General features: G+C 35.1%; 2 protein-coding genes across 2 annotated transcripts; one reads left to right on the top strand and one right to left on the bottom strand.

Annotated features, from left to right (window-relative positions):
* Window positions 1-4,981: 4,981 nt before the first annotated feature.
* On the top strand, window positions 4,982-5,959 carry LOC111161678 (olfactory receptor 4K3-like). Its single transcript, XM_022525481.1, is given in 1 exon segment — window positions 4,982-5,959. A coding segment is annotated over 1 exon segment (978 nt).
* A 14,777-nt stretch (window positions 5,960-20,736) lies between these two features.
* Window positions 20,737-21,702, bottom strand: LOC111159221 (olfactory receptor 4K2-like). Its single transcript, XM_022521667.1, has one exon. It carries the CDS (start codon window positions 21,682-21,684, stop codon window positions 20,737-20,739), a length of 948 nt encoding a protein of 315 aa, XP_022377375.1. The 5' UTR covers window positions 21,685-21,702.
* Window positions 21,703-23,638: the final 1,936 nt, after the last annotated feature.

Raw genomic sequence — 23,638 nt, 5'->3', positions numbered from 1 at the left:
TGTCTCCAAAGGCAAAGGAAACAGAAGCGAAAATGAACTTTTGGGACTTCATCAAAAGCAAAAGCTTCTGCACAGCAAAGGAAACAGTCAACAAAACAAAGAGGCAACCCACGGAATGGGAGAAGATATTTGCAAATGACAGTACAGACAAAAGGTTGATATCCAGGATCTATAAAGAACTCCTCAAACTCAACACACAGAAAACAATCATATCAAAAATGGATAGAATATATGAACAGACACTTCTCCAATGAAGACATACAAGTGGCTATCAGACATATGAAAAATGTTCATCATCACTAGCCATCAGGGAGATTCAAATTAAAACCACATTGAGATACCACCTTACACCAGTTAGAATGGCCAAAATTAGCAAGACAGGAAACAACGTGTGTTGGAGGGGATGTGGAGAAAGGGGAACCCTCTTACACTGTTGGTGGGAATGCAAGTTGGTGCAGCCCCTTTGGAGAACAGTGTGGAGATTCCTCAGGAAATTAAAAATAGAGCTTCCCTATGATCCTGCAATTGTACTACTGGGTATTTACCCCAAAGATACAGATGTAGTGAAAAGAAGGGCCATCTTTCTTCCAATGTTTATAGCAGCAATGGCCACGGTTGCCAAACTGTTTTCCTGTTTTGTCATTTTTTGGGGATGTGAGAGTCAGCATAAAGTAGTAGCCACTCTGCTCTGATCATTATACCTTAGATAACATGCAGATGCAGCAGACATGCCAACATGTTCCTGCTTATTTTGCTCTCTCACACCCAATTCCTTTTCCTGACTGCTGGATTTGAGGATCTATAGTAGCCACAAGACATGACCACGTGCTTTGTTGCTTATGTACAGAAGGAACAACTTCACATAAGTTTTTACCAGCTTCTTTTGTATGACCCTACCTCATTGGCTAGATGGGCTTGGTTTCTTATATTGACTTTTTGGTGTTGCCTCTCATTCTGCAACTACTCGTTTCATATTTTCACTTCTTCAGGTCCTTCCACAATTGTTCAAGTCTGGTTTCTATGATTAAATCCCTTATCCTATAATGTGTAGTGGCTCTGCTTCCTAAACTGATTTCTGACTGATAGAGTTCCTAATCTAAGTAAAAACTAACAACCCAGATACATTCAAAGAAGCTTTTTTACAGAACTGAAATTTTGATTTATAACTAAATTCTATTCCTCATAGCTATTTCATTAATTTCTTCAGCTTTGTTTTATTTTGGCTTATGCTATATTCTTTTCCTAAATTTTGAGTTGGGAATTTAATTCATTTTTGATATGTATTTAAAGCTATACAGTTTCCTCTGATCAAAATTTTAAATATTCTTTATAGATTCAGAGATGTTATATATTTATTATCATGAATTATAAGAAAATCTCTAATTTTGGTTTGTAGTTTATTTTTTAGTCACCAGGGTTTAATAGAAGATATTTAAGAAATCTACAGGGTTCATGTCCTTTTTATTTTTATTTTTTTCTGTTTTACTCAGATATAATTAATATATAACATTATATAAGTTTGAGGTAATACAGCTCATTGATTTGATGCATTTATATATTATAAAATGATTACCACCACAGTTACCTAACCCTTCCATCACTTCATATAATTACCATTTCTTTTTTTTTTAAGATTTTATTTATTTATTTGATACAGAGAGAGATCACAAGTAGGCAGAGAGGCAGGCAGAGAGAGAGGGAAGCAGACTCCCTGCTGAGCAGAGAGCCCATTGCCCGGCTTGATCCCAGGACCCTGAGATCATGACCTGAGCTGAAGGCAGAGGTTTAACCCACTGAGTCACCCAGGTGCCCCTACCATTTCTTCTTCTTAAGATGTGTTCTCAGCAACCTCCAAGTATGTAATACAGTATTAACTATAATTACCACACTCTACATTAGATCCACAAAACATACTTGTCTTATAAATGAAAGTTTGTACCTTTTAACCAACATCTCCCCATTTCTCCCACTCTCCAATCCGTGGTAACCACCATTTTACTCTGTTTCTATAGGTTCCGCTTTGTTAGATTTTTACATGTAAGTGATACCATGTAACACTTTTCTTTCTCTGTCTAACTTATTTCACTTAGCCTAATGCTGTCAGGGTCCACCCATGTTACTGCAAATGGCAGAATTTCCTTCTTTCTCCTGGCTTAATAATATTCCTCCGCATGTATATACCACATCTTCTTCATCCATTCATCTGTTGACTGATACTTCAGTTGTTTTTATATCTTGGCTATTGTGAATAATGCTACATTAAACATTGGAGTGTTATATCTCTCAAAGATCCTGATTTCATTCCTTTTGTATATATCCTCAGAAGTGACATTGCTACATCATTTATGGTACTTCTGTTTTTGATTTCTGAGGAACCTACATATTGTTTTCGAAGTGACTGAACCAATTACATTACCAGCAGTGGTGTGCCAGAGTTCCGTTTTCTCTACATCCTAGGCAACACTTATTATCTATCTTTTTTTTTTAACAATAGCCATTCTAACAGGTGTGAGGTGGTTTTGATTAGCCTGTCTTTTGAAATTAGTATTATTTCACTTAAATTTCACTGCAAAAACCAGTATTTTTTTCTGAAGCTGAGTATGTTTTATATTTTTCATTACAAATGAAGAAATTAAAATGCAAAATAATGTGGTAATGTATTCAAGGTAATATAGTAAAGTCTTACCCTGTGATGTGAACCCAAACCTCCAAATCTGACATCCAGTGCTCTTGATATTACACCAGCTGCATATAATGTAGTTTCACCAGATTATTTTCTTTTACCTTATGAGTACAAGCTAGGCACTATGTAAATATTTTAAAATTTATTGTTAATAGAGAAATAGTTAATAGTCTTCTAAATTGTATGGGTTATTATGCTGATTATGTAGAGATACTAAGGACTTGATAACCATTCACCGTCCTTTATATATTTAGAATGTATCAGCTATTTCTTCACTTTTCATTCTCTTTTCTTCCCCTACTCTGTAATGATTCCAGTGAATATTATAAAACCTAAACTCTTAACCATTCATTGATTCTATTATTTACAGTATAATTTTTTCTCCAAACAGAGAAACACAGCCCTTATTCTTAAAAATTAGTGGAGTAACAGAGAGATAACATTTGTAATTCCACAAGTCAAATTAATAGATCTTACTTGACTTTGCTGTGGTCCAAGAAAAAAAGTAGTTATCCTTTATGGCTTCCCTGCCCCACAATATCCATACAGTGTACATAAAGCACTTAAGAACAATATAATATTTTGTGATCCATCTTTAATTCTGACAAAACTAACTTGAGTGTTTTAATAACTCTCACTGCAACTGGAATATCTGTTTATTCCCCAAGCAGCTGCTGGTCTTTTTCATGCCATGTAATTTACTGGATCAATTCTTACTAATAAAGACATTATAAATACAAAGGTCCCAAGGATTGTGAGCCTCCTTTACTTAGAAATAAGGTGCAGTATTGATCTGAGGTCACTCTGGAGCAATTGTCATTGTTTGTAGGTACTAGCTGAATTTTGCAGTATTAATATGTGCATGGAAAGGATCTTTAAATCATCCAGATCAACCTACTTATATTATTTATGAAGAATCAAGGCACCAGTTGATTTTTTAAATTATCTAGGACAAGATTTGAATTCACATTTTCTGAATCTTAGGTTGCTGCTATTTCTGCTATGCCAATTTAAGTGAGAGCTGTAACATCCATTTTAATATCAGGTATGTGGCTGCAGAAACAAATCTAAAAGTTTCTGGAATGTATAAAGTCAGAAGAACAATGTGGGATTAAAGAAGGGACACCCAAACTTCAGAGGGGAAAAAAGCCAACAAATACAGTTAATTGCATGTATAAATTGTTTTAGTTTTAGAACAGTTCATTTAAAATATACTTATGGCAGGGTTTTGAGAAAGGAAAAAAAAAAGCTTAGTTTTGTGGCAACATGAAAGGAATTTGTCATGAATCTTAAGTATACATCCTCTCAGTTGGCTTTCAGTGCAGTTGTAGAGTCTCAGATCTCAGTAGAAACTCGTTTACCTAAGAAATCTAGTTTTAACTTTTGAGGCATATAGTACTATCTAACTTCTCCTAGATTCACCATTATCCTCTTCTGTCTATATATAAACCTGTCTCCTATTTGTTTCAAGTGAACTCCTGAAACAGGAAGAGTGTTCTGCTTCAAACTGCTTTGGTGAAAGTCTATAAAATCTAGCAGTTAAAAAATATCTGATTTCAGGCAGCATGTTACTTGATGGTCTTTCAATGTAAAATATACTTGGAAATGTATGAAACCTTCAGACTCTAGCTACATAATGTTCACCAACCTTGGAAAATTTTTGGCCTTGATGGTTTGGAACAGGGATTATTCATGTCTGCATAATTGGAATGAAGAACTGAAAATGAAAGGCTGTTTCATTTTTATTCTGGACAATCTCCATTGGAAAATCAGAACATACTATGTTTCTCCATAGCCATGTCCCCTCCCATTATTTCTGTTCCTTCATCCTAATCACTATAAGGAGACAGTGCCCACATTCCTTTCCACTTTTGTTTTCCCACTAATCATCTATCATGATTCTCAAATGTTGTTCACTCCAGTCCTTCAGTCATCATGATGTTTTGAAAAAGGTTACCATTCTCTCTCCCTTTAAAACTTGTTGGAAGTTAGCTGTGAATTTTCTTTATGTATTTTATAAAGTGAGGAGTAAGTCTTCAAATAGGTGAATTTTTATTTCTTTCATGAAGATTTTCATCTTAAAAGCAAATTTCTAAGTCTTAAGAATTAATCTCCAGTTCAATCAAGTAAAATATCTGGAAAGTCCATGGGGAAATATTTGACTACTATGAGCAGGGAAGTGATAAAACAGGGAACAATTTGGTAGTGGGCTGCCACTAAATTATTTCATGCAAAAAAAAAAAAATCTCATTTTGGATTTGATCACTGTATTTTTTCCTAGTTCTCCTCCCACTGGAAATGTCAGAGTCCTTCCAGAAATCAGACTGAATGGCCTGGAATAATCAGTCAGTCATAACTGAATTCATACTACAGGGTCTCTCCAGTTCTTGGGAACTCCAGATCTTCTATTTCCTGTTTTTCTCCATAGTATATGCAGCCACTGTACTGGGTAACCTCCTTATTGTGCTCACCATCCTGTCAGAGCCACGCCTTCACTCACCCATGTACTTTTTGCTGGGCAATCTCTCCTTCATTGACATGTCTCTGGCTTCATTCGCCACCCCCAAAATGATTGCAGATTTCCTCAGTGAGCACAAAGCCATCTCTTTTGAAGGCTGTATCACTCAGATATTTTTCCTGCATCTTTTAGGGGGTGCTGAGATTGTGCTGCTGATATCTATGTCTTTTGATAGGTACGTGGCTATATGTAAACCTTTACGTTACTTAACCATTATGAGCCGAAGAATGTGCATTGGGCTTGTAACACTTTCCTGGATTGTTGGCATTTTCCATGCTCTGAGTCAGTTAGCATTTACTGTCAATCTGCCTTTCTGTGGGCCCAATGAAGTGGATAACTTCTTTTGTGACCTCCCCTTGGTGATAAAACTTGCCTGTGTAGACACATACATTCTGGGAGTGTTCATGATCTCAACCAGTGGCATGATTGCCCTGGTGTGTTTCATCCTCTTGGTGATTTCCTACACTATCATCCTGGTCACTGTTCGGCAACATTCCACTGGTGGGTCCTCTAAAGCACTGTCTACTTGCAGTGCCCACTTCACCGTTGTGACCCTTTTCTTTGGCCCATGCATTTTCATCTATGTATGGCCTTTCACAAATTTCCAAATAGACAAAGTGCTCTCAGTGTTTTATACCATTTTCACTCCCCTCTTGAATCCAGTGATCTATACCTTTAGAAATAAAGATGTCAAGGATTCCATGAGAAAACTTAGCAGACATATCTTTAAGTCTAGGAAGACTGATCTTACCCCTTGATTTCCTCATACAAAAATTAAATACTTGCTCTGCATTTATCTTCCTCATTCAGTTGATCAACAAAGTGATGCTACTGCAGAAACTGATAAGTTTATGGCAGAACTATTTATGTAATCAGTCTCAGCAGTTACTGAGTTCTGGTCATGTTAATTGTTCCTCATACAATATAACATTAACTACAGGGCACCATCAAACCTATACTCAGCATTTACCACACAGAGATCCACCTTTTGGAATATTCAGCTTCTGTCAGATATAAACATTTATTTGAGTATTCCTTCCCCTGAGACATAGGCATACTTTAAGGGTAAATTTTTCTCCTAGTCTCTTGTAATAACCTCTAAGAAAAGAGGCAAGTGTGAAAGCACCAACACCTAGTATAGTAGCCTATACACTGAAGTTACAATGAGATTTTTTTATTGCTAACAAAGGTGCTGATGAATGATTATTTTGGTTCAAAATTCAGGAAAAGTGGAAGGTTCTTTGTAAGTAAGAATATTTGGTATTTAATGTTTTTCTAACCCATCTTTGATGAGAGTAATAATGTACCTCATTTATATTCTGTCCCTAGGTTCCCTAGAGGATTATCCAATTTTAAAACAGTATAGTTGACTCCAGAAAATTCCTGTAGTCTTATATATATTAAATATTAATATGTGGTATACAGCAAATTCCAGCCACACTCCCATTCTAGAAAACGAAACTAAGACCCAAGGACACAGCTTTTTCAGGTTCATGCTAATTAGGGGCAGGATCTAGGTCATTCATCTGCAAATAGAGATGTATCTTTATTTTCTAAGCAGTAACAAGTTATTTTGGAGCTATGTTTGTTGTATTGTTTTTATAATCAAAAGGTATCTTATAATTAGTAATGTCCTAAAGGATCTTTGCCATTTTCACCCTGGTTAAACACAGTATTTGGCTTAAGGAACCTATGAAATAGTAGTCTCTCAACATATTTGATATAGTTAATAACTGGAGTTTTTAGAACATAGAAATCATCTAACAGTATCTATTTATTTTACAGATGATGAAATTGACAATCAGGGAATAAAGTAACTTTCCCAAGTTCATACATCTATATGATGACAGAGTCTGTCCTAGAAAATGCCTGTCTTCTCTCTCTCTGTCTCCCTCCATCTCTGTCTCTCTCAATTGAACAAGGGCTAGGTCATCTTCAAGAACATTTGGTCATTGTCATTCTGAGAGTTGCACATAGGAAAAATGTTTAATGCATATAAGTGGACTAACTGTAACCACAAATAATTATCCAACAGCCTGCCATTGTCAAAGTTTGCATAATATTGTGATATTATACTAGGTTGGGTTTAGATAAAGAGAGTTGAATATATAGAGATGGCCAATGGTATAAACATATTGTAAAGAGTTAAAAGATAAACCAATCATTAAGGGAATGGAAGAGCAGATAAATGGAAAAAACAGATGGATGGTGGGGTTGGATGTATAGCAGGGTAAATATGTAAAATCATAAATAAGTGAATAAATATCTTAACTATATTGACTCAGTAGTCTGTGTACTAAATCTATACAACTGAAAATTGCAATTGTCACTTGTTTAAAATTATTTGAAAGGTTATTGGATTTAGTAAAGTCAAATTGGGATACTCTTAAATGTGTTTCTTTTTTTTTTTTCTTTAAATCTTGTTTTATTTTTTCAGTGTTCCAAGATTCATTGTTTATGCACCACACCCAGTGCTCTATGCAATATGTGCCCTCCTTAATATCCACCCATCATCCCATCATCCCACCCCCCTGCCTTTCAAAACCCTCACTTTGCTTCTCAGAGTCCACAGTCTCTCATGCTTTATCTCCCCCTCCAATTTACCCCAATTCACTTTTCCTCTCCTTCTCCTAATGTCTTCCATGTTATTTCTTATGCTCCACAAGTAACTGAAACCATATGATAATTGACTTTCTCTGCTTGACTTATTTCACTCAGCAAAATCTCCTCCAGTCCAGTCCATGTTGATACAAAAGTTGGGTATTCATCCTTTCTGATGGAGGCATAATACTCCATTGTATATTTGGACCATATCTTCTTTATCCATTCGTCTGTTGAAGGGCATCTTGGCTCTTTCCACAGTTTGGTGATTGTGGCCATTGCTGCTATGAACATGCATCTGTTAGCCATTTCTGTTTTCTTTGGAGAAGTGTCTGTTCATATCTTCTGCCCATTTTTAGATATGATTATCTGTTTTTTGGGGTGTTGAGTTTGAGGAGTTCTTTATAGATCTTGGATATCAGCCCTTTGTTTGTAGTGTCATTTGTGATTCTCAACAATATCCTAGCTAATAGGGCACCTGGGTGGCTCAGTGGGTTAGGCCTCTGCCTTCGGCTCAGGTCATGATCTCAGGGACCTGGGATCAAGTCCCACATCGGGCTCTCTGCTCAGCAGGGTGCCTGCTTCCCCCTATCTCTGCCTGCTTCTCTGCCTACTTGTGATCTCTCTCTCTCTCTCTGTCAAATAAATAAATAAAATCTTTTAAAAAAATCCTAGCTAATAGGATCCAACAATACATTAAAAAGATCATCCCACCATGACCAGGTAGGATTTATCCCTGGGATGCAATGTTCAACATTCACAAATCAATCAATGTCATAGAACAAATCAATAAGAGAAGAGAGAAGAACCACATGGTCCTCAGTTATGTTGATCTTTTCAAAGAACATTTTGGTTTCATTCATTTTGCCTATTATGTTACTACTCTGTATTTCATCATTTGACAAAATACAGCATCCATTTGTGATTAAAACACTTCAAAGTATAGGGATAGAGGCAACATTCCTCAACTTCATAAAATCTATGAAAAACCCACAGCAAGTATCATCCTCAATGGGGAAATGCTGACAGCCTTCCCTTTGAGATCAGGAACACAACAAGGATGCACACTCTCACCACTATTGTTCAACATCATGCTAGAAGAATCGGACAACAAAAAGAAATAAAAGGTACTCGGTTTGGCAAAGAAGAAGTCAAACTCTCTTTCTCCGCAGATTACATGATACTTTATATGGAAAACCCAAAAGACTGCACCCCAAACTACTAGAACTCATACAGCAATTCAGTAATGTGGCAGGATACAAAATCAATGCACAGAAATCGGTTGCTTCCTTATACACTAACAATGAAAATTTAGAAAGGGAAATGAGAGGAGCGATTCCATTTACTAGAGCACCAAGAACCATAAGATACCTGGAAATAAACCTAACCAAAGATGTAAAGGATCTATACTCGAGGAACTTAAATGTGTTTCTTGTGATGCAGTACAACCACTTCAGTTTAGTAATTTGTTTAATGGTCACTTGAGAGATCTACCAATGAATTAACACTAGTAAAAAAAATAAATACCTTCTCCAATGAAGACATACAAATGGCTATCAGACACATGAAAAAATGTTCATCATCACTAGCCATCAGGGAGATTCAAATTAAAACCACATTGAGATACTACCTTACACCAGTTAGAATGGCCAAAATTAGCAAGACAGGAAACAACATGTGTTGGAGGGGATGTGGAGAAAGGGGAACCCTCTTACACTGTTGGTGGGAATGCAAGTTGGTGCAGCCTCTTTGGAGAACAGTGTGGAGACTCCTCAAGAAATTAAAAATAGAACTTCCCTATGACCCTGCAATTGCACTGCTGGGTATTTACCCCAAGGATACAGATGTAGTGAAAAGAAGGGCCATCTGTACCCCAATGTTTATAGCAGCAATGGCCACAGTTGCCAAACTGTGGAAAGAACCAAGATGCCCTTCAACGGATGAATGGATAAGGAAGATGTGGTCCATATACACTATGGAGTATTATGCCTCCATCAGAAAGGATGAATACCCAACTTTTGTAGCAACATGGACGGGAGTGGAAGAGATTATGCTGAGTGAAATAAGTCAAGCAGAGAGAGCCAATTATCATATGGTTTCACTTATTTGTGGAGCATAACAAATAGCATGGATGACATGGGGAGTTAGGAGAAGGCAGTTGGGGGAAATTGGAAGGGGAGGTGAACAATGAGAGACTATGGACTCTGAAAAACAATCTGAAGGGTTTGAAGAGGTGGGGGGGTGGGAGGTTGGGGGAACCAGGTGGTGGGTATTAGAGAGGGCACGGACTGCATGGAGCACTGGGTGTGGTACAAAAACAATGAATACTGTTATGCTGAAAATAAATTTAAAAAATGATTTAAAAAAATAAATACCTTTGCCTTATTTATGACTCTCTGAATATTACAAATCTGTTCTCCCACCTTCTCAACACTTGATTAGATCAAGTTTCCACATTGGGTCTTTCATATTTCATTCTGATCCATAGCATATGGTTGGCTGATCAGGGTAAGGAATGTTGCATATTTTTCGTCAGACTACATAGTTTGTACTCCAGTTTAGCATCTTAACATACACAGTGCTAGAATTATAGCCATATAAATATCATGAGTTTCATCATATGGAAATTGACATGTGCTTTAAAATAAAATTCCAAGTGTTAGGAAAACAACATGGGAAATTAACCCCAAAGACAAAATCTAGATGGTTGGCATAAGCATCAACCTAAGAAAATTTTAGTAAAGGACTCTCTATTCTAAGCCCTCCACCTACACAGTGCTCTCCCTCCTTGCCTCATATTATTTGCTGACAATAAGTTATCTGAGCATGCTTTTTACCTATCATTTCATTTCTATGAGAAAGAAACCTAACACTGAGTCTCGACAATTCACTGTAAAAGATAAACCTAGCAAACAATTTCAGGAAATAACCTAATTTTATGATGCCATTTCTTCACCTCGAAGAGTCAGTAGCCTAATTGAAACTGTGTGTAGTGTGGTGCAGTAGAGCAATTTTTTTTCTTCTCTTTTTTATTTTTTGAGTAAGATAACCTGTTCCCTATTTACCTCTGTTGAGCTTGTTTTACAAGTTGATCTCTAATTACAGTCTAATAAATGAAACCAGGAATAAATGTATATAAGGATATCAAATATTTAATATTCAAAAATTAAATGTACACATACAGAATAAAACTGAGATTAGTTTGAGACTGGATGAGGTACAGCAGTGAGCCATCAGCCCCAAACAGGGTTCCTGGTACCAAAATCCCTTTAGATGTATTTCTCTCCCAGAAAAAAAAAAATGCATTGTTCCTGCTCAAAGAACCACTGTCCCCTGCTCATTATAGGAAACACGAGGATAATCAGGAACGTGGCCTTTCATTTGATAATGCTGATGAGGTAGCGGGGTTTTTTGACACTTCATTAACAAAAACTTGACCAAAAGTGATTTGTTTCATGTGCCATTTTTTTCTGGTCAGTTATCAGTTTGTGCTCCCCCACCCCATTTTGTTCCAGAAAACCTACTTAGAAGATGATGTTACATTTTGCATTTCAAAAAATTGTAATGGTTTTAGAACTAAGACATAGTATGATTTTATAACACACCCCTTCAAGGTTTAACCTAAGCCCCACCTCTTCAGAGGAGGCTTTTTCAATTCTTTTATTAACTTCTCTTTACTTTTTCAGAGCTAATATTTCCTGCATTATTAATTTTACACATTTCTTTAGATTGTTACTTAACCATTAAGTCTGTGTCATCTTGTAATTTATAAGCATTTTAAAAACAGAAATTTTGCCCTTGTTTTTGTTGTTATTCATATGTTTGTTAATTTTTTTTTTAGTATCTGCCATAGCATTTGACTCAGAGCACAGTTAGAAGCAATGATTTGGTATAATTTTTAAAGTAATTACATTTTTCTAAATCTTTTTGTGTTTTTTTTTTGTTATATTCCACTGTTCTTTGATGGTATCATAGTAATCACAGAAATGTTGAGGTAGAGAGAATTTCAGAGATAAGTAGTTGCCTCTGTCAGATTCTGCCCCCATCAAATTCTGCCATTAATTATGGACCCTGTACAAACCTCTGATCTGATTAGATCAGATCAAGCACTATCATTATGTGTAGGACCTTCGATTGTCAATTCATTTTATCCTGTGGTAGTTCGAGTATAAAACTTCCTAAAAGTCAAGAGAAATTGTGAAGGTCAGAATCTATAAGAAAAGGGACTCTTGTTTTATATTCTTTAAATAATCCTGGAAATCCAGGAAAATATGCATCTCATAAATTTTGGTATGTTGTGTTTTCATTTTCATATGTCTTGAGATATGTTCTAATATCTGATTTTCTTTTTTATACAATAGTTGTTTAAAAGTATGCTAATTTACACATATTTGTGAATTTTTCCATTTCCTTTTGGCATTGGTTTCTAGTTTCATTCCAGTGTGGTTGGAAAAGATGCTTGGGATGATTTCAATCTTCTTAAATTTGTAATGACTTGTTTTGTGACCTAGCATGTGATCTCTTCTGGAGAGTGTTTCATGTGCACTTGAGAAGAATGTATATTCTGGTCCTAATGGGTGAAATGTTCTGTATATGTCTGTTAGGTCCAGCACCTGCTGTTTCCTTACTCATATTTAGTCTGGATCTTCTATACATTATCATTTGGGGTATTGAAGTCTACTTTATTGTGTTGCTATCTATTTCTCCCTTCAGATCTGTCTATATTAGCTTTATATATTTATTTTTTAAGATTTTTATTTATTTATTTGACAGACAGAAATCACAAGTAGGCAGAGAGGCAGGCACAGAGAGAGGGGGAGGCAGGCTCCCTGCCAAGCAGAGAGCCCGATGTGGGGCTCGATCCCAGGACACTGGGATCATGACCTGAGCCAAAGGCAGAGGCTTTAACCCACTGAGCCACCCAGACGCCCCTAGCTTTATATATTTAGTTAGGTGTTGTCATGGGCATATATATTCCTAATTGTTACATCTTCCTGTTGAATTGACCCATTAGCATTACATAATGACCTTCTTTTCTCTTGTGACAGTTTTTGACTTAAAATCTATTTTATTTTTTATTAAAATCTATTTTTTCTGATATAAGTGTACTCCCCCTTTCTTTTGGTTACAATTTGAATGAAATGTATTTTTCCATCCTTTCACTTTGAGCCTGTGTGTGTGTCCTTAATCTAAAGCAGATACCTTATAGACAGCATATAGTTGGATCTTGCTTTTTGTCCCTTTGGTGGCCCTATGTCTTTTGTTCGGTGAGTTTAATCTATTTACATTTAAAGTAATTATTTTTAGATAAGGATTTACTGTTTTCTTAATTTTTTTCTGTTTTGTAGTTTCTTTTGTTCCTCTTCCTCTCATCATCTTCATTATCGATGTGCTGCTTTTTTGTAATGGTATATTTTGATTCTTTTCTCTTTATCTTTTCTTATATTGCTACAGATTTTATTCTCTGTGGGTGCCATAGGCTTGCAAAAAAACTTTTTGTTATAGCAGTCTGTTTTGGACTGATAACAACTTCACTTTAATTGCATATAAAAGCTACACTTTTACCTCCTGACACATCCTTTGTAGTGTTGTTGTAACAATTTAAGCAGATAAAATAGCATGTCTAAAGGCCTCAAAAGAATGGATTATGGCACATGGGAAGAAGAATAAAATGAGTGTTCAAGGGGGAAAGGAATGCAAAATAGGGCTAAGGAGGTAAGCAAGGTTCAGATGATTCATGTCCTACTATACATGGTAATAATTTGTTACAGTATATTCCCTAACCACATTAGTATTTTATATGTGATACATAGAATGAAGTCTGTCACAATTTAAGCTTTTAGTAATGAATATTTGAGAATAAATACATATATCATCTTCATCAATAGTAAAGTGAGCAATGTTAAAATCAGCATCAAATCAGAATATTTCACCCTTGCAGAGACAAGTGCTGAACCGTGTATGCCTCACTGGGGATGTCCAAGTCTGTCCTATAATCCTTCCTGCTCCCTCTCCAGGTATTCTCTGTCACCTTAATATAAAGGTTTCCACCAACTTGCATGGCATCCCCTCAATGAAAATACACCAAAATGCATTCTAGAACTGACATCAATAAACCAGTAAGCTTATTTCAGGGTATGGGAGGAGAAGATATTCTGGGACATAGCTTTAAGATGTAAGATGATGGGAAAAGAAGAGAGGAGGTAAAAGGAGATACCTATTTCCAGAAATTGCTGAACTAACAGTTCCAAGTCACCTCACCTTATAACCTTATAAGCCAATTACACTTAAAAGATTCAGTATTCTGGTTAAGTAAACAAATTCACGATTTTACAGAAAGATCATAAAGAGATAAGAATGAGGATAACTTTTCTTCTGTAGCTCCATTGTAGTCTTCATGTGCAGACTATAAGTTTAGTACCCTGTTATCCACTGGAGAAAAAAATGAGACAAAACTTTCATCAGATGACCTGAGAAGGCTATAAAAAGTTCTCACAAGAACTGGGTAAAAGCTGGCCTTTTGCTTTGAGTCTTCCCTCAATTATTCAGTGCTTCCTCATTCTTTCCAAGGCTCTGGCCACTTTTTTTTTTTCTTTCAGTACAATCTCTTTCTACTACTGCTAACCTAATAATTTGTTCTCTAGAAACAGTAAATCACATGCAACTCTTGAGTTCACTAGGCATTTGTGTTTTTCTCTGCATTTGCCCATGCTGTTCCTTCCCAGTGGCATACTTTGCCCCCAACTTTGCTTTCAAGTCTCAGATTCAGTACTATCTTTAAGAAGCTTTCTCTGACTCTGCAGGCACATTTGGACATGCCTTTTCCTAAGTTCCTATATTATTGTATGCAAACCTACATCATGGCCATTATGACACTGCATTATGATTATTTTTCTTTGATTAGATAGAATCTCTTTAAAGGTAGGGATAATGTTTTATTGTGTTTCCAAAGGACAGAGCATAGGCCCTCAAACAAACACAAAAACAAATGAAAAAAACCTTTCTGGGAATATCAATACTGAGGGAGGAGATTAAGGTGGCACCTGTTTGACAAAGGTGGGAAATACTACTTAAGATAATGTCATCTCTCTGTTGACTAATACTAGACTATTTACCTATTTCAAGAAGAGGCCAGTCCTATCTTCCTACAATTAAAAATGCATTTGGAAGATATAAAATAGCTCTCCACTGTAAAATGAAATACAGGTGACCAAAAGCAGATTTCTACTGGAGTACAGTCAGAAGATCAGAATGTAGGAGAAGAAAGGCATTTAAGAAGAAGAAGAAGAAGAGGAGGGGGAGGGGAGGAGGAGGGGGAGGGGAAGGGAAAGAAGACAGGGTGCCTGGGTGGCTCAGTTGTTAAGTGTCTGCCTTCGGCTCAGGTCATGATCCCAGGGTCCTTGGATTGAGCCCCAAATCAGCCTCCCTGCTCAGCAGGAAACCTGCTTCTCCTTTTCCTATTCCCTCTGCTTGTGTTCCCCCACTTGCTGTGGGGGAATCTTAAAAAGAAGAAGAAAACAATGAATCTTAGAATACTGCATCAAAAACTAGTAATGTGTTTTATGGTGACTAACATAACACAATAAAAAAGTAGAGACTATGGACTCTGAAAAACAATCTGAGGGGTTTGAAGGGGCAGGGGGTGGGAGGTTGGGAGAACCAGATGGTGGATATTAGAGAGGGCACGGATTGCATGGAGCACTGGGTGTGGTGCAAAAACAATGAATACTGTTATGGTGAAAATTAAAAAAAAAAAAAGAAAAAAAGAAAAAGAAAAAAAAATATTAAAAAAAGAAAGTATAACTGACTTTTTAATGATCCAGTTTGGCTTAAAACCTTATATAAGAATAATCTGTAGAAATATCAGTGATCCAAGGAGATACAATGAATGCTATATTTTTGTTGAGAATGAACCATCAGAAGTTAGGGACAAGAGTAGATTGTGTCAAGGTGAGGGTTAGAGCTGGAAGAAAAGTGGTAGATGTGGTGATAGGAAAGACATAATACACATCTTAATTTCTTTATTAGGAATCATAAACTGCTGGGGTAATATGCATGAATGGGGAAGGAGTGTACTAGTGTGCAAGACAAAACAGATGAGATCTCTGGTATTAGCCCAATCTAAAAACTCACCTACAGCTTAGAATTCTGGCCTAATGTTGGCAGGTTTGTTTTTCTTTCATTTTTTTAAGAAAATCTATCAAGCTCTATTTTGTTTTGAAATCTACCACTATCTCATTTTATCAAATTAGTTTTTCTTTATAAACCTTTGAGGAAAGACAAAAAATATGTTGGGTATGCAGGCTGCTGACTTGCAAACTCTGCTAAAAGAATGATGAGAAAACCAGGATAGAAATTGACAAACTTATCCCAAACCAGAAGCCCAGTAAGTGGTATAGAGCTGTGTTCAAATCAGACAACCAGGTTTCAGTGGTGATATTCATAGTCCCCACTCCAAGAGTTCTTAGTCTTGTGTGTACCACAGACCCCTCTTAGCTTCAGTGAACCTCAAAGCCTCACTAGAATAATATTGCAAATACACAAACTAAAATACTTAGGAGTGTAAGGAAAGCTTATTACACTGAATTATACTTATCAAAATGTGATATATACACAGTGTGGGGTTTAACTGGTTGCCCAGGAAAGGGTTTTACCACATAAACCTCCAGGTAGAAATTAGATATTTATCCTACATCTTCAGGGATATCTTAGCCAGATGAAATGTCTGACTTGATGCTACAATTTCATGGTTCCAATTTTAATAGTTTCTTAAATAGTACTTCTATCAAGTCTCCGAATAAGCTATTCCCTTAATTTTCAAAATGTGGAGAGAATCTTTCTGCCTACAGTTGTAACCTTATTAATGTGCTAAATATAAAGTGAATAAGTAATTGTGACCATTCATTACTAGTTAATATTTGTAATAAATGTAGTTATATAAGAATTTTAAGCATTTCACTACTATCTTTTGAATGGTAAAAGATAAAGAGACAAAATATGTGAACAATATTTTATCACTTTTTAATCATATAAATTTTACTTAAAAACATTGTGATAAAACAAGACACTGACTTGTAGAACATTTATTATTTTCCCCTTTCATGCCATCTTGGTATATATTTCTACAAAAATGGATAAAAAATTTCTAAAATATAATGCTTCCTTTGAAAAACACAGACCTACAAAAGACAATATTAACTACCTCAGTGCACCAAAGATTAATAATTGGCACAAATCCAGTATTCTAAAATTAGTTAATGTTAGGTAAATTAACACATCCTAATAGTCTACAACCATGTTCTTGAAGTTTAAGTAAGCATATCTATATCCATTCCATTTACCCTGTCATTTATGCATGTCTAACACAATTGGCAACAATAATAATATTATTAGTTAGCATTCATTAAAACTTTAATAAGTGCCAAGCACTGTTTATTATATTACATGTCTTTTTGTTTAATTTTTATAACATTCCTAGTGGTTATATACTAAGTCTACAAGTTATAGGTGAAAAAAAACAGACTTAGAAACATTAAGAATACATGCTCAAAGTTCTACACAAGAAAGTAGTGAGACTGGAATTCCACCTACAACAGACTGGTCCTATCTAATTGCTAGATATATGTTTCTTAAAAACAGATAAACAGATCTTGTAAATTAATGAATCACAAGCACCCAGAAAGACCTTAAACAGAGTAGGTGCCCAATGAATAGTTACTGAACTAAAGATTTTTCAGAAGCAGGATTTATATTTAAAAACAAAGATGTGAAAAAAAAAAAACAAAGATGTGGAGGTTCCTCAAAAAGTTAAAAATAGAACTACCCTATGACCCAGCAATTGCACTACTAAGTATTTAACAAAGGATACAATCATAGTGATTCAAAGGGGCATATGCATCCTAATGTTTATAGCAGCAATGTCCACAATAACCAAACATGGAAAGAGCCCAGATGTCCATTGACAGATGAATATATAAAGAAGATGTAGTATGTGTGTATGCACACACACACACACACACACACACACACACATACACACAAAGGAATACTATTCAGCCATCAAAAAATGAAATCTTGCCATTTGCCATGAGGTGGATGGAACTGGAGTGTATTGTGCTAAGTGAAATAGGAGAAAGAAAAATACCATATGATTTCACTCATGTGGAATTTAGGAAACAAAAGTGATGAACACAGGAGAAGGGAAGGAAAAATAAGATAAAATCAGAGAGGGAGACAAACCATAAGAAACTCTTAATTATAGGAAACAAACTGAGGGTTGTTGGAGGAGAGGTGAGTGGGGTAATGAGGTAATTGAGTAATGGGCATTAAGGAGGGCACTGGGTATTATATGAAACTGATGAATCACTACATTCAACCCCTGAAACTAAGAATTCATTATATGTTAACTACCTTGAATTTAAATAAAATAAAAAATTAAAAAATCAGAACAAAGATGATAATTTTTACTGAAGAATGGAATTGAGACAAAGGACATTTTTACCTTAAATCTTTCTCATTTCTCTGATTGACTCTGAGGCAAGAAGAGTTTATGATTTGGTTAAAAATGAACTAGTATTCATCCGATATGAATACTAGTTCATTTTTACCCAACTTTTGTAGCAACATGGACGGGACTGGAAGAGATTATGCTGAATGAAATAAGTCAAGCAGAGAGAGTCAATTATCATATGGTTTCACTTATTTGTGGAGCATAACAAATAGCATGGAAGACATGGGGAGTTAGGAGAAGGCATTTGGGGAAAATTAGAAGGGGAGGTGAACAATGAGAGACTATGGACTCTGAAAAACAATCTGAAGGGTGTGAAGAGGTGGGGGGCTGGGAGGTTGGGGGAACCAGGTAGTGGGTATTAGAGAGGGCACGGACTGCATGGAGCACTGGGTGTGGTACAAAAACAATGAATACTGTTATGCTGAAAATAAATTAAAAAAATGATTAAATAAAAAAAAAGAATAACAAGAAAAAAAATGAACTGGTATTTTAAACTAGAATATGTTTTTTTTATTATGTTATGTTAGTCACCATAGAATATAGTTTTATACCTAAGTCCAACCCTACATTTCTTCATAAACTTCTTAACTTTAACTTCAGATATTAAATATTTGGCTTGGAGATTGTGTTAAAGCATATTGAAACCTTAAAAATTGAGAATAAATTTAAGAATCTATTAATACTATTAAAGCCAAACTGTCTAAATCCATCATAACAGATTATTTCCTAAACTATTTTCATATACTTCAGTCAGTTCAAAGAGATACAGCCTATCAGTATGTTGTTATTCATAAAAATCACAAATTATCTGACAATCTAATCTAATTTTTTTCTAACTACCCTCCATGTTAGCAATAGAAAACTGGAAAGTGTCCTTTTGTTTTTCTGCCATATGTCTTAAGAAGTCACAATCAAAGAGACATCCTAAAACTAGAATATCAGATTTTGTGAGCTACTGGTTTCACCTGAATGCAGCTATTCTTTAAAGGCATACTACTTATGAATAAGATGCATTTTCATTTAGAGTCTGTGCAGATGGGAAGGGAAAAGAAAATTACATTTTTAGAGTCTCTTCTGTCCAGTTTCCATAAAAGTCACAACAATCTAGTTTTATTATCTTCACAATAGAAATTACAAAGGGTAGAGAGATAAAGTGAATATCCTAGGATAACACAACTAGAAAATGACAGATCCAAAATTTAGTTTTGAGATCTATATATTTTTAGAGAAATGATCTTTGCCTCTTACAGTGATTCAGTCTTGAGCCAACTTTATGAATTCTCTGCATCTTAGGTTCTTCATCAGCAGTTAGGGAAATTATTTGGTCAGCTGATTTCCAAAGACCATCTTGTAATAAAAAAATATCTTTAACAAAATCAGTAATAAATCAGAATAGGGAGAATTATGCTATATTTTTTTAATTAGTTTCATCTTTTCTTCCTATAGGCTACATTATATTGAAAATGAGGAACAAAACTCATATTAAGACTAATAATATTTTGGAATATTTTATTTTGGAAATGACAAACTTGTCATGAATTAAGTAGTTAATTTTCCAAGCAGTTAGTCTTTCTATTAAATGAGTTCATCATATTTCTGATATTCGGTCAGGTTTTAGAAGTTTATCAGACTTGAGTGGTTTACTTTCTATGGTTTAAACTTCACAAATGGCCATTTAATCAGTTATTTGCTATATTAAATATCAAGTGTGGTAGCGATCTGTACACTTCTTAAAAACCATATCATTAAATTTCAGATCCTCCAAACTGTACTGTTTTGTTCAAAGCTGACTCAGAACTCAAACAGTTGCATGTAATAAATCAGAATGGTTCAGCTTTATTCAGAAGAATCTCTTCATAATATGAATTTCCCCACAAAAATATTCCTAATGCTATGGGGGGGGGAAACCTTGTTATGCCCAACACTATTTTTTTTATTGTGTTATGTTAGTCACCATAAAATACATCATTAGTTTGTGATGCAGTGTTCTGAGTATACCCACCACTCTTAATCAAAGTTCTGCAAGCGAACACCATCAGAGTGCCACAAGGCTGCCACAGAGTGGGAATGTTCTGGGTTAGAAGACAAGAGAACACTATTTTATTTCAGGTTTCTCTAAGCTGACTGAGGTCTGTTGATAGGACTCAGGGATATATGAAGCCCTGAGTTTATGTTTTAATGATATATGCATTTCTCTATGAAATTAAACCTATAGATTTCAACAGATTTTCAAAGGTATCTATGATCTCAAAAGGCTTGCAAACATTTCACTAACTTTTAGGCAAGATATTTCATATCTCTCAACACCAGCTTCCTACTTTTGTGAATTTCGATTAAAGGACTTGAAGTTCTAAGTTTAATTTTCTATTGCTATAAGGACAAAACTGATGATGTATATCTCAGACAGGAGATTCATTGCACTGGTTATCTTGGAGTAGTTTTCCCAAGATTCAAGTTTTGATTACTTAGTTTCCTCTTCACAGCAGTCTTCACTTCCTGATTTCTCAAGGTATAGATAAGTGGATTCAGAAAGGGGGTGAAGATGGTATAGAAAACAGACAGAACTTTGTCTACCAGGAAGTTGGTAAAATGCCACACATAGATAAAGATGCAAGGCCCAAAGAACATAAGCACAACTATAAAATGTGCAGTGCAGGTAGAAAGAGCCTTAGATGTCCCTGTAGAGAAGTGGTCCTTGATTGTGACAAGAACAATGATATAGGAGGTGAGCAAAAGCAGAAAACTTACAAGAGCAATCACACCACTGGTAGAGATCATGAAGATTCCAAGAACATATATATCTATACAGGCCAGCTGGATGACCAAAGGAAGGTCACAGAAGAAACTATCTACAACATTGGGACCACAGAAGGGTAAATAGAGGGTAAAAGCTAACTGACTCATTGTATGCAGGAAGCCTACTGTCCAAGAGGTTACCACAAGCCCAGCACACACTCTTTGGCTCATTATTGTTGAATAATGTAGAGGTTTGCATATGGCAATGTACCTGTCAAAAGACATGGAGATCAGCAGCACAATCTCAGTCCCAGTGAAAAGGTGCAAGAAGAAGATCTGAGAAATGCAGCCCTCAAAGGATATGGTCTTATGCTCAGCAAAGAAGTCCATGATCATCTTTGGAGTAGAAAAGGAGGACAGGCACATGTCAATGAGAGACAGATTGCTGAGGAGGAAATACATGGGAGAGTGAAGGTGTGGGGTAGATAGAACTGTGAGCAAAATCAGGCTGTTGCCCAACATAGTTATCAAATAGAAAACAGAAAATATTACAAAGAAAAAAGTCTGGAGCTCAGGAGAATCAGTAAGTCCAAGTAACACAAATTCAGACACTCTAGAATGGTTGAACCCCTCCATTAATCTGCAGACTGCTCTGTAATGACAAAAATAAGACAAAATGACATAGGCAGAAATTGTGACACTTTTATAGTTACATATGGAGTTATGATATCAATTAATAATGCATCAGAACACTAATTACCTAAAAGCCAACTAACAACTATCTCAGTAAAGATTTGTCCTTTTGGAACAAACTTAACAATTGCTGTCAGCACTTCAAATGGACAACTTCTTGGTTTTGACCAACATCAGTACTCAACATTTTGGGTTATACTTTTCATATACCCATACAATAATATTCCCATTCTGAATACTGACTAATGAGTTACATAATCCATGTTTACAGAGTAAGATTACACTAAGTTAGTGCGCTCTACCTAATAAGTCGGGTATAAAAAAGTTTAAATGAGGGTTGAAATCTCCAAACTTTCTGTTAAACAATAATAATAAAATATAATTATGTAAAATCCATTATTATTGCATGCTGGATGTAACTAATAGTTTAACATAATTTCAGAAGACCTATTAAGTATCCTAAGAAGGTAATAAATGATTCTTTTAGTGGTCTCCAGTTTTCTCAGCTTCAGAAAAATCCAGTTCCATTCTCACCTCACTTGCAAATTTTCAAACTGTTTTGTCACTATTGATAAGTATTATTTTTAATATATAATTTCTTAATTCCATAAAACTATTGATTACTGAAAGGTATACCTAAAACATGAATTATTCTCGACTCGAAACATTTAAAAAAGAGAGAATATCCCTCCTTTACATCTCATGCTATTCCAACAAAGCTATTTTTTGACTAGAAAAAAAAATAGATTCTAGAACTGAGCCAGAAAATATACAAGATGAATATTAGACCTCTTATAATATCAGAATATAAGAATATAAGATGCTCAAAACAAAAAACAAAACCCACTTAGGTGATACTATTTCAAAGTGACACAGGAGTCACTGGGGGAAGAAAAAGATACTTTTAAGGGCTCAGACTCATTTTTCAAAATTGAAAAAAAATGAAAAATTTTTTATTTGCAACACATTTTAAGTGCTACAAATACCTTCTATGATATTTTCATATAAGTAACCACCTGTTTTCCCATTAGAGAAAAATTTGGCTTCATCCTCATTTATTTGCACATAACTCAAATTGTTCTGTCAATATTGATAAATATTTATAAAATTTGTCAGAGAGCAATATTCCAGAAATCTGACAAATGAACTGTGGCAAAATAGTTAAAAGGGTTAAGGTGTTCTTAATCTGCTGTGTGACCTTGATTGTACATGAGTAGCCTCTGTACGATTTGATGTCTTACTTGAGAGAATTAAATTAGATAGCCTGTATAAAGCCCTTATATCTCCTGGACAACATTCAAGAACTCTCTAGGTTTCAAAATCCAAATTTAAGAATACTGCTTGGAAGTAATCAGCTTGTTTTATTTCATTAATAATCATAATTGCAGTAAAAATATTCAAATTAATTTTAATTCAGGGATTAGGAAAAGATATGTCCCTCTAAAATTTCATCTCTTTGAAGTTAAATTACTTCTTTCCAAATGAAAATTATTAGTATCTTGATATATTAAAAATCTCAGCCTCACTCATTTGAATATTTGTTCTATTTTCCAAACTTAATGTTATTAGTAAGGAGAATGCAAGCTATTATAGCTAATTATACACACACACACGCACACACACATATGTATACACATACATATACACACACTATGAATATATTGTGTATTCATTATAAGTGAATAAAGAGTTACCAGGTTTTTTCTCCTTTTATCTCCAGAAGGCATCTCTAAAACCTATTTAATGAAATCATCCATCTTTATGTCTTCAAGTTATATATTTTCTTCTTTATTACACTTTCATTATATTTGCTTTATAGAATTTTTAAATGAATTATTCTTGCCACCTGACAAACATAAACCATGACTGCTTCTCAAAATCCTTAATATTATTTCCA

This window comes from Enhydra lutris, unplaced genomic scaffold (genome assembly GCF_002288905.1).
Source record: "Enhydra lutris kenyoni isolate GAN:26980312 unplaced genomic scaffold, ASM228890v2 scaffoldscaffold4, whole genome shotgun sequence".
Classification (NCBI taxonomy): domain Eukaryota; kingdom Metazoa; phylum Chordata; class Mammalia; order Carnivora; family Mustelidae; genus Enhydra; species Enhydra lutris.
The sequence above is the reverse complement of the archived record's forward strand: the minus strand, read 5'-3'. Positions and strand labels throughout refer to the sequence as shown.

Bases quoted from the DNA above. Each gene is read 5' to 3' on its own strand.
- LOC111159221 (XM_022521667.1), bottom strand. From the start codon at position 21,684: ATGGAGGGGTTCAACCATTCTAGAGTGTCTGAATTTGTGTTACTTGGA.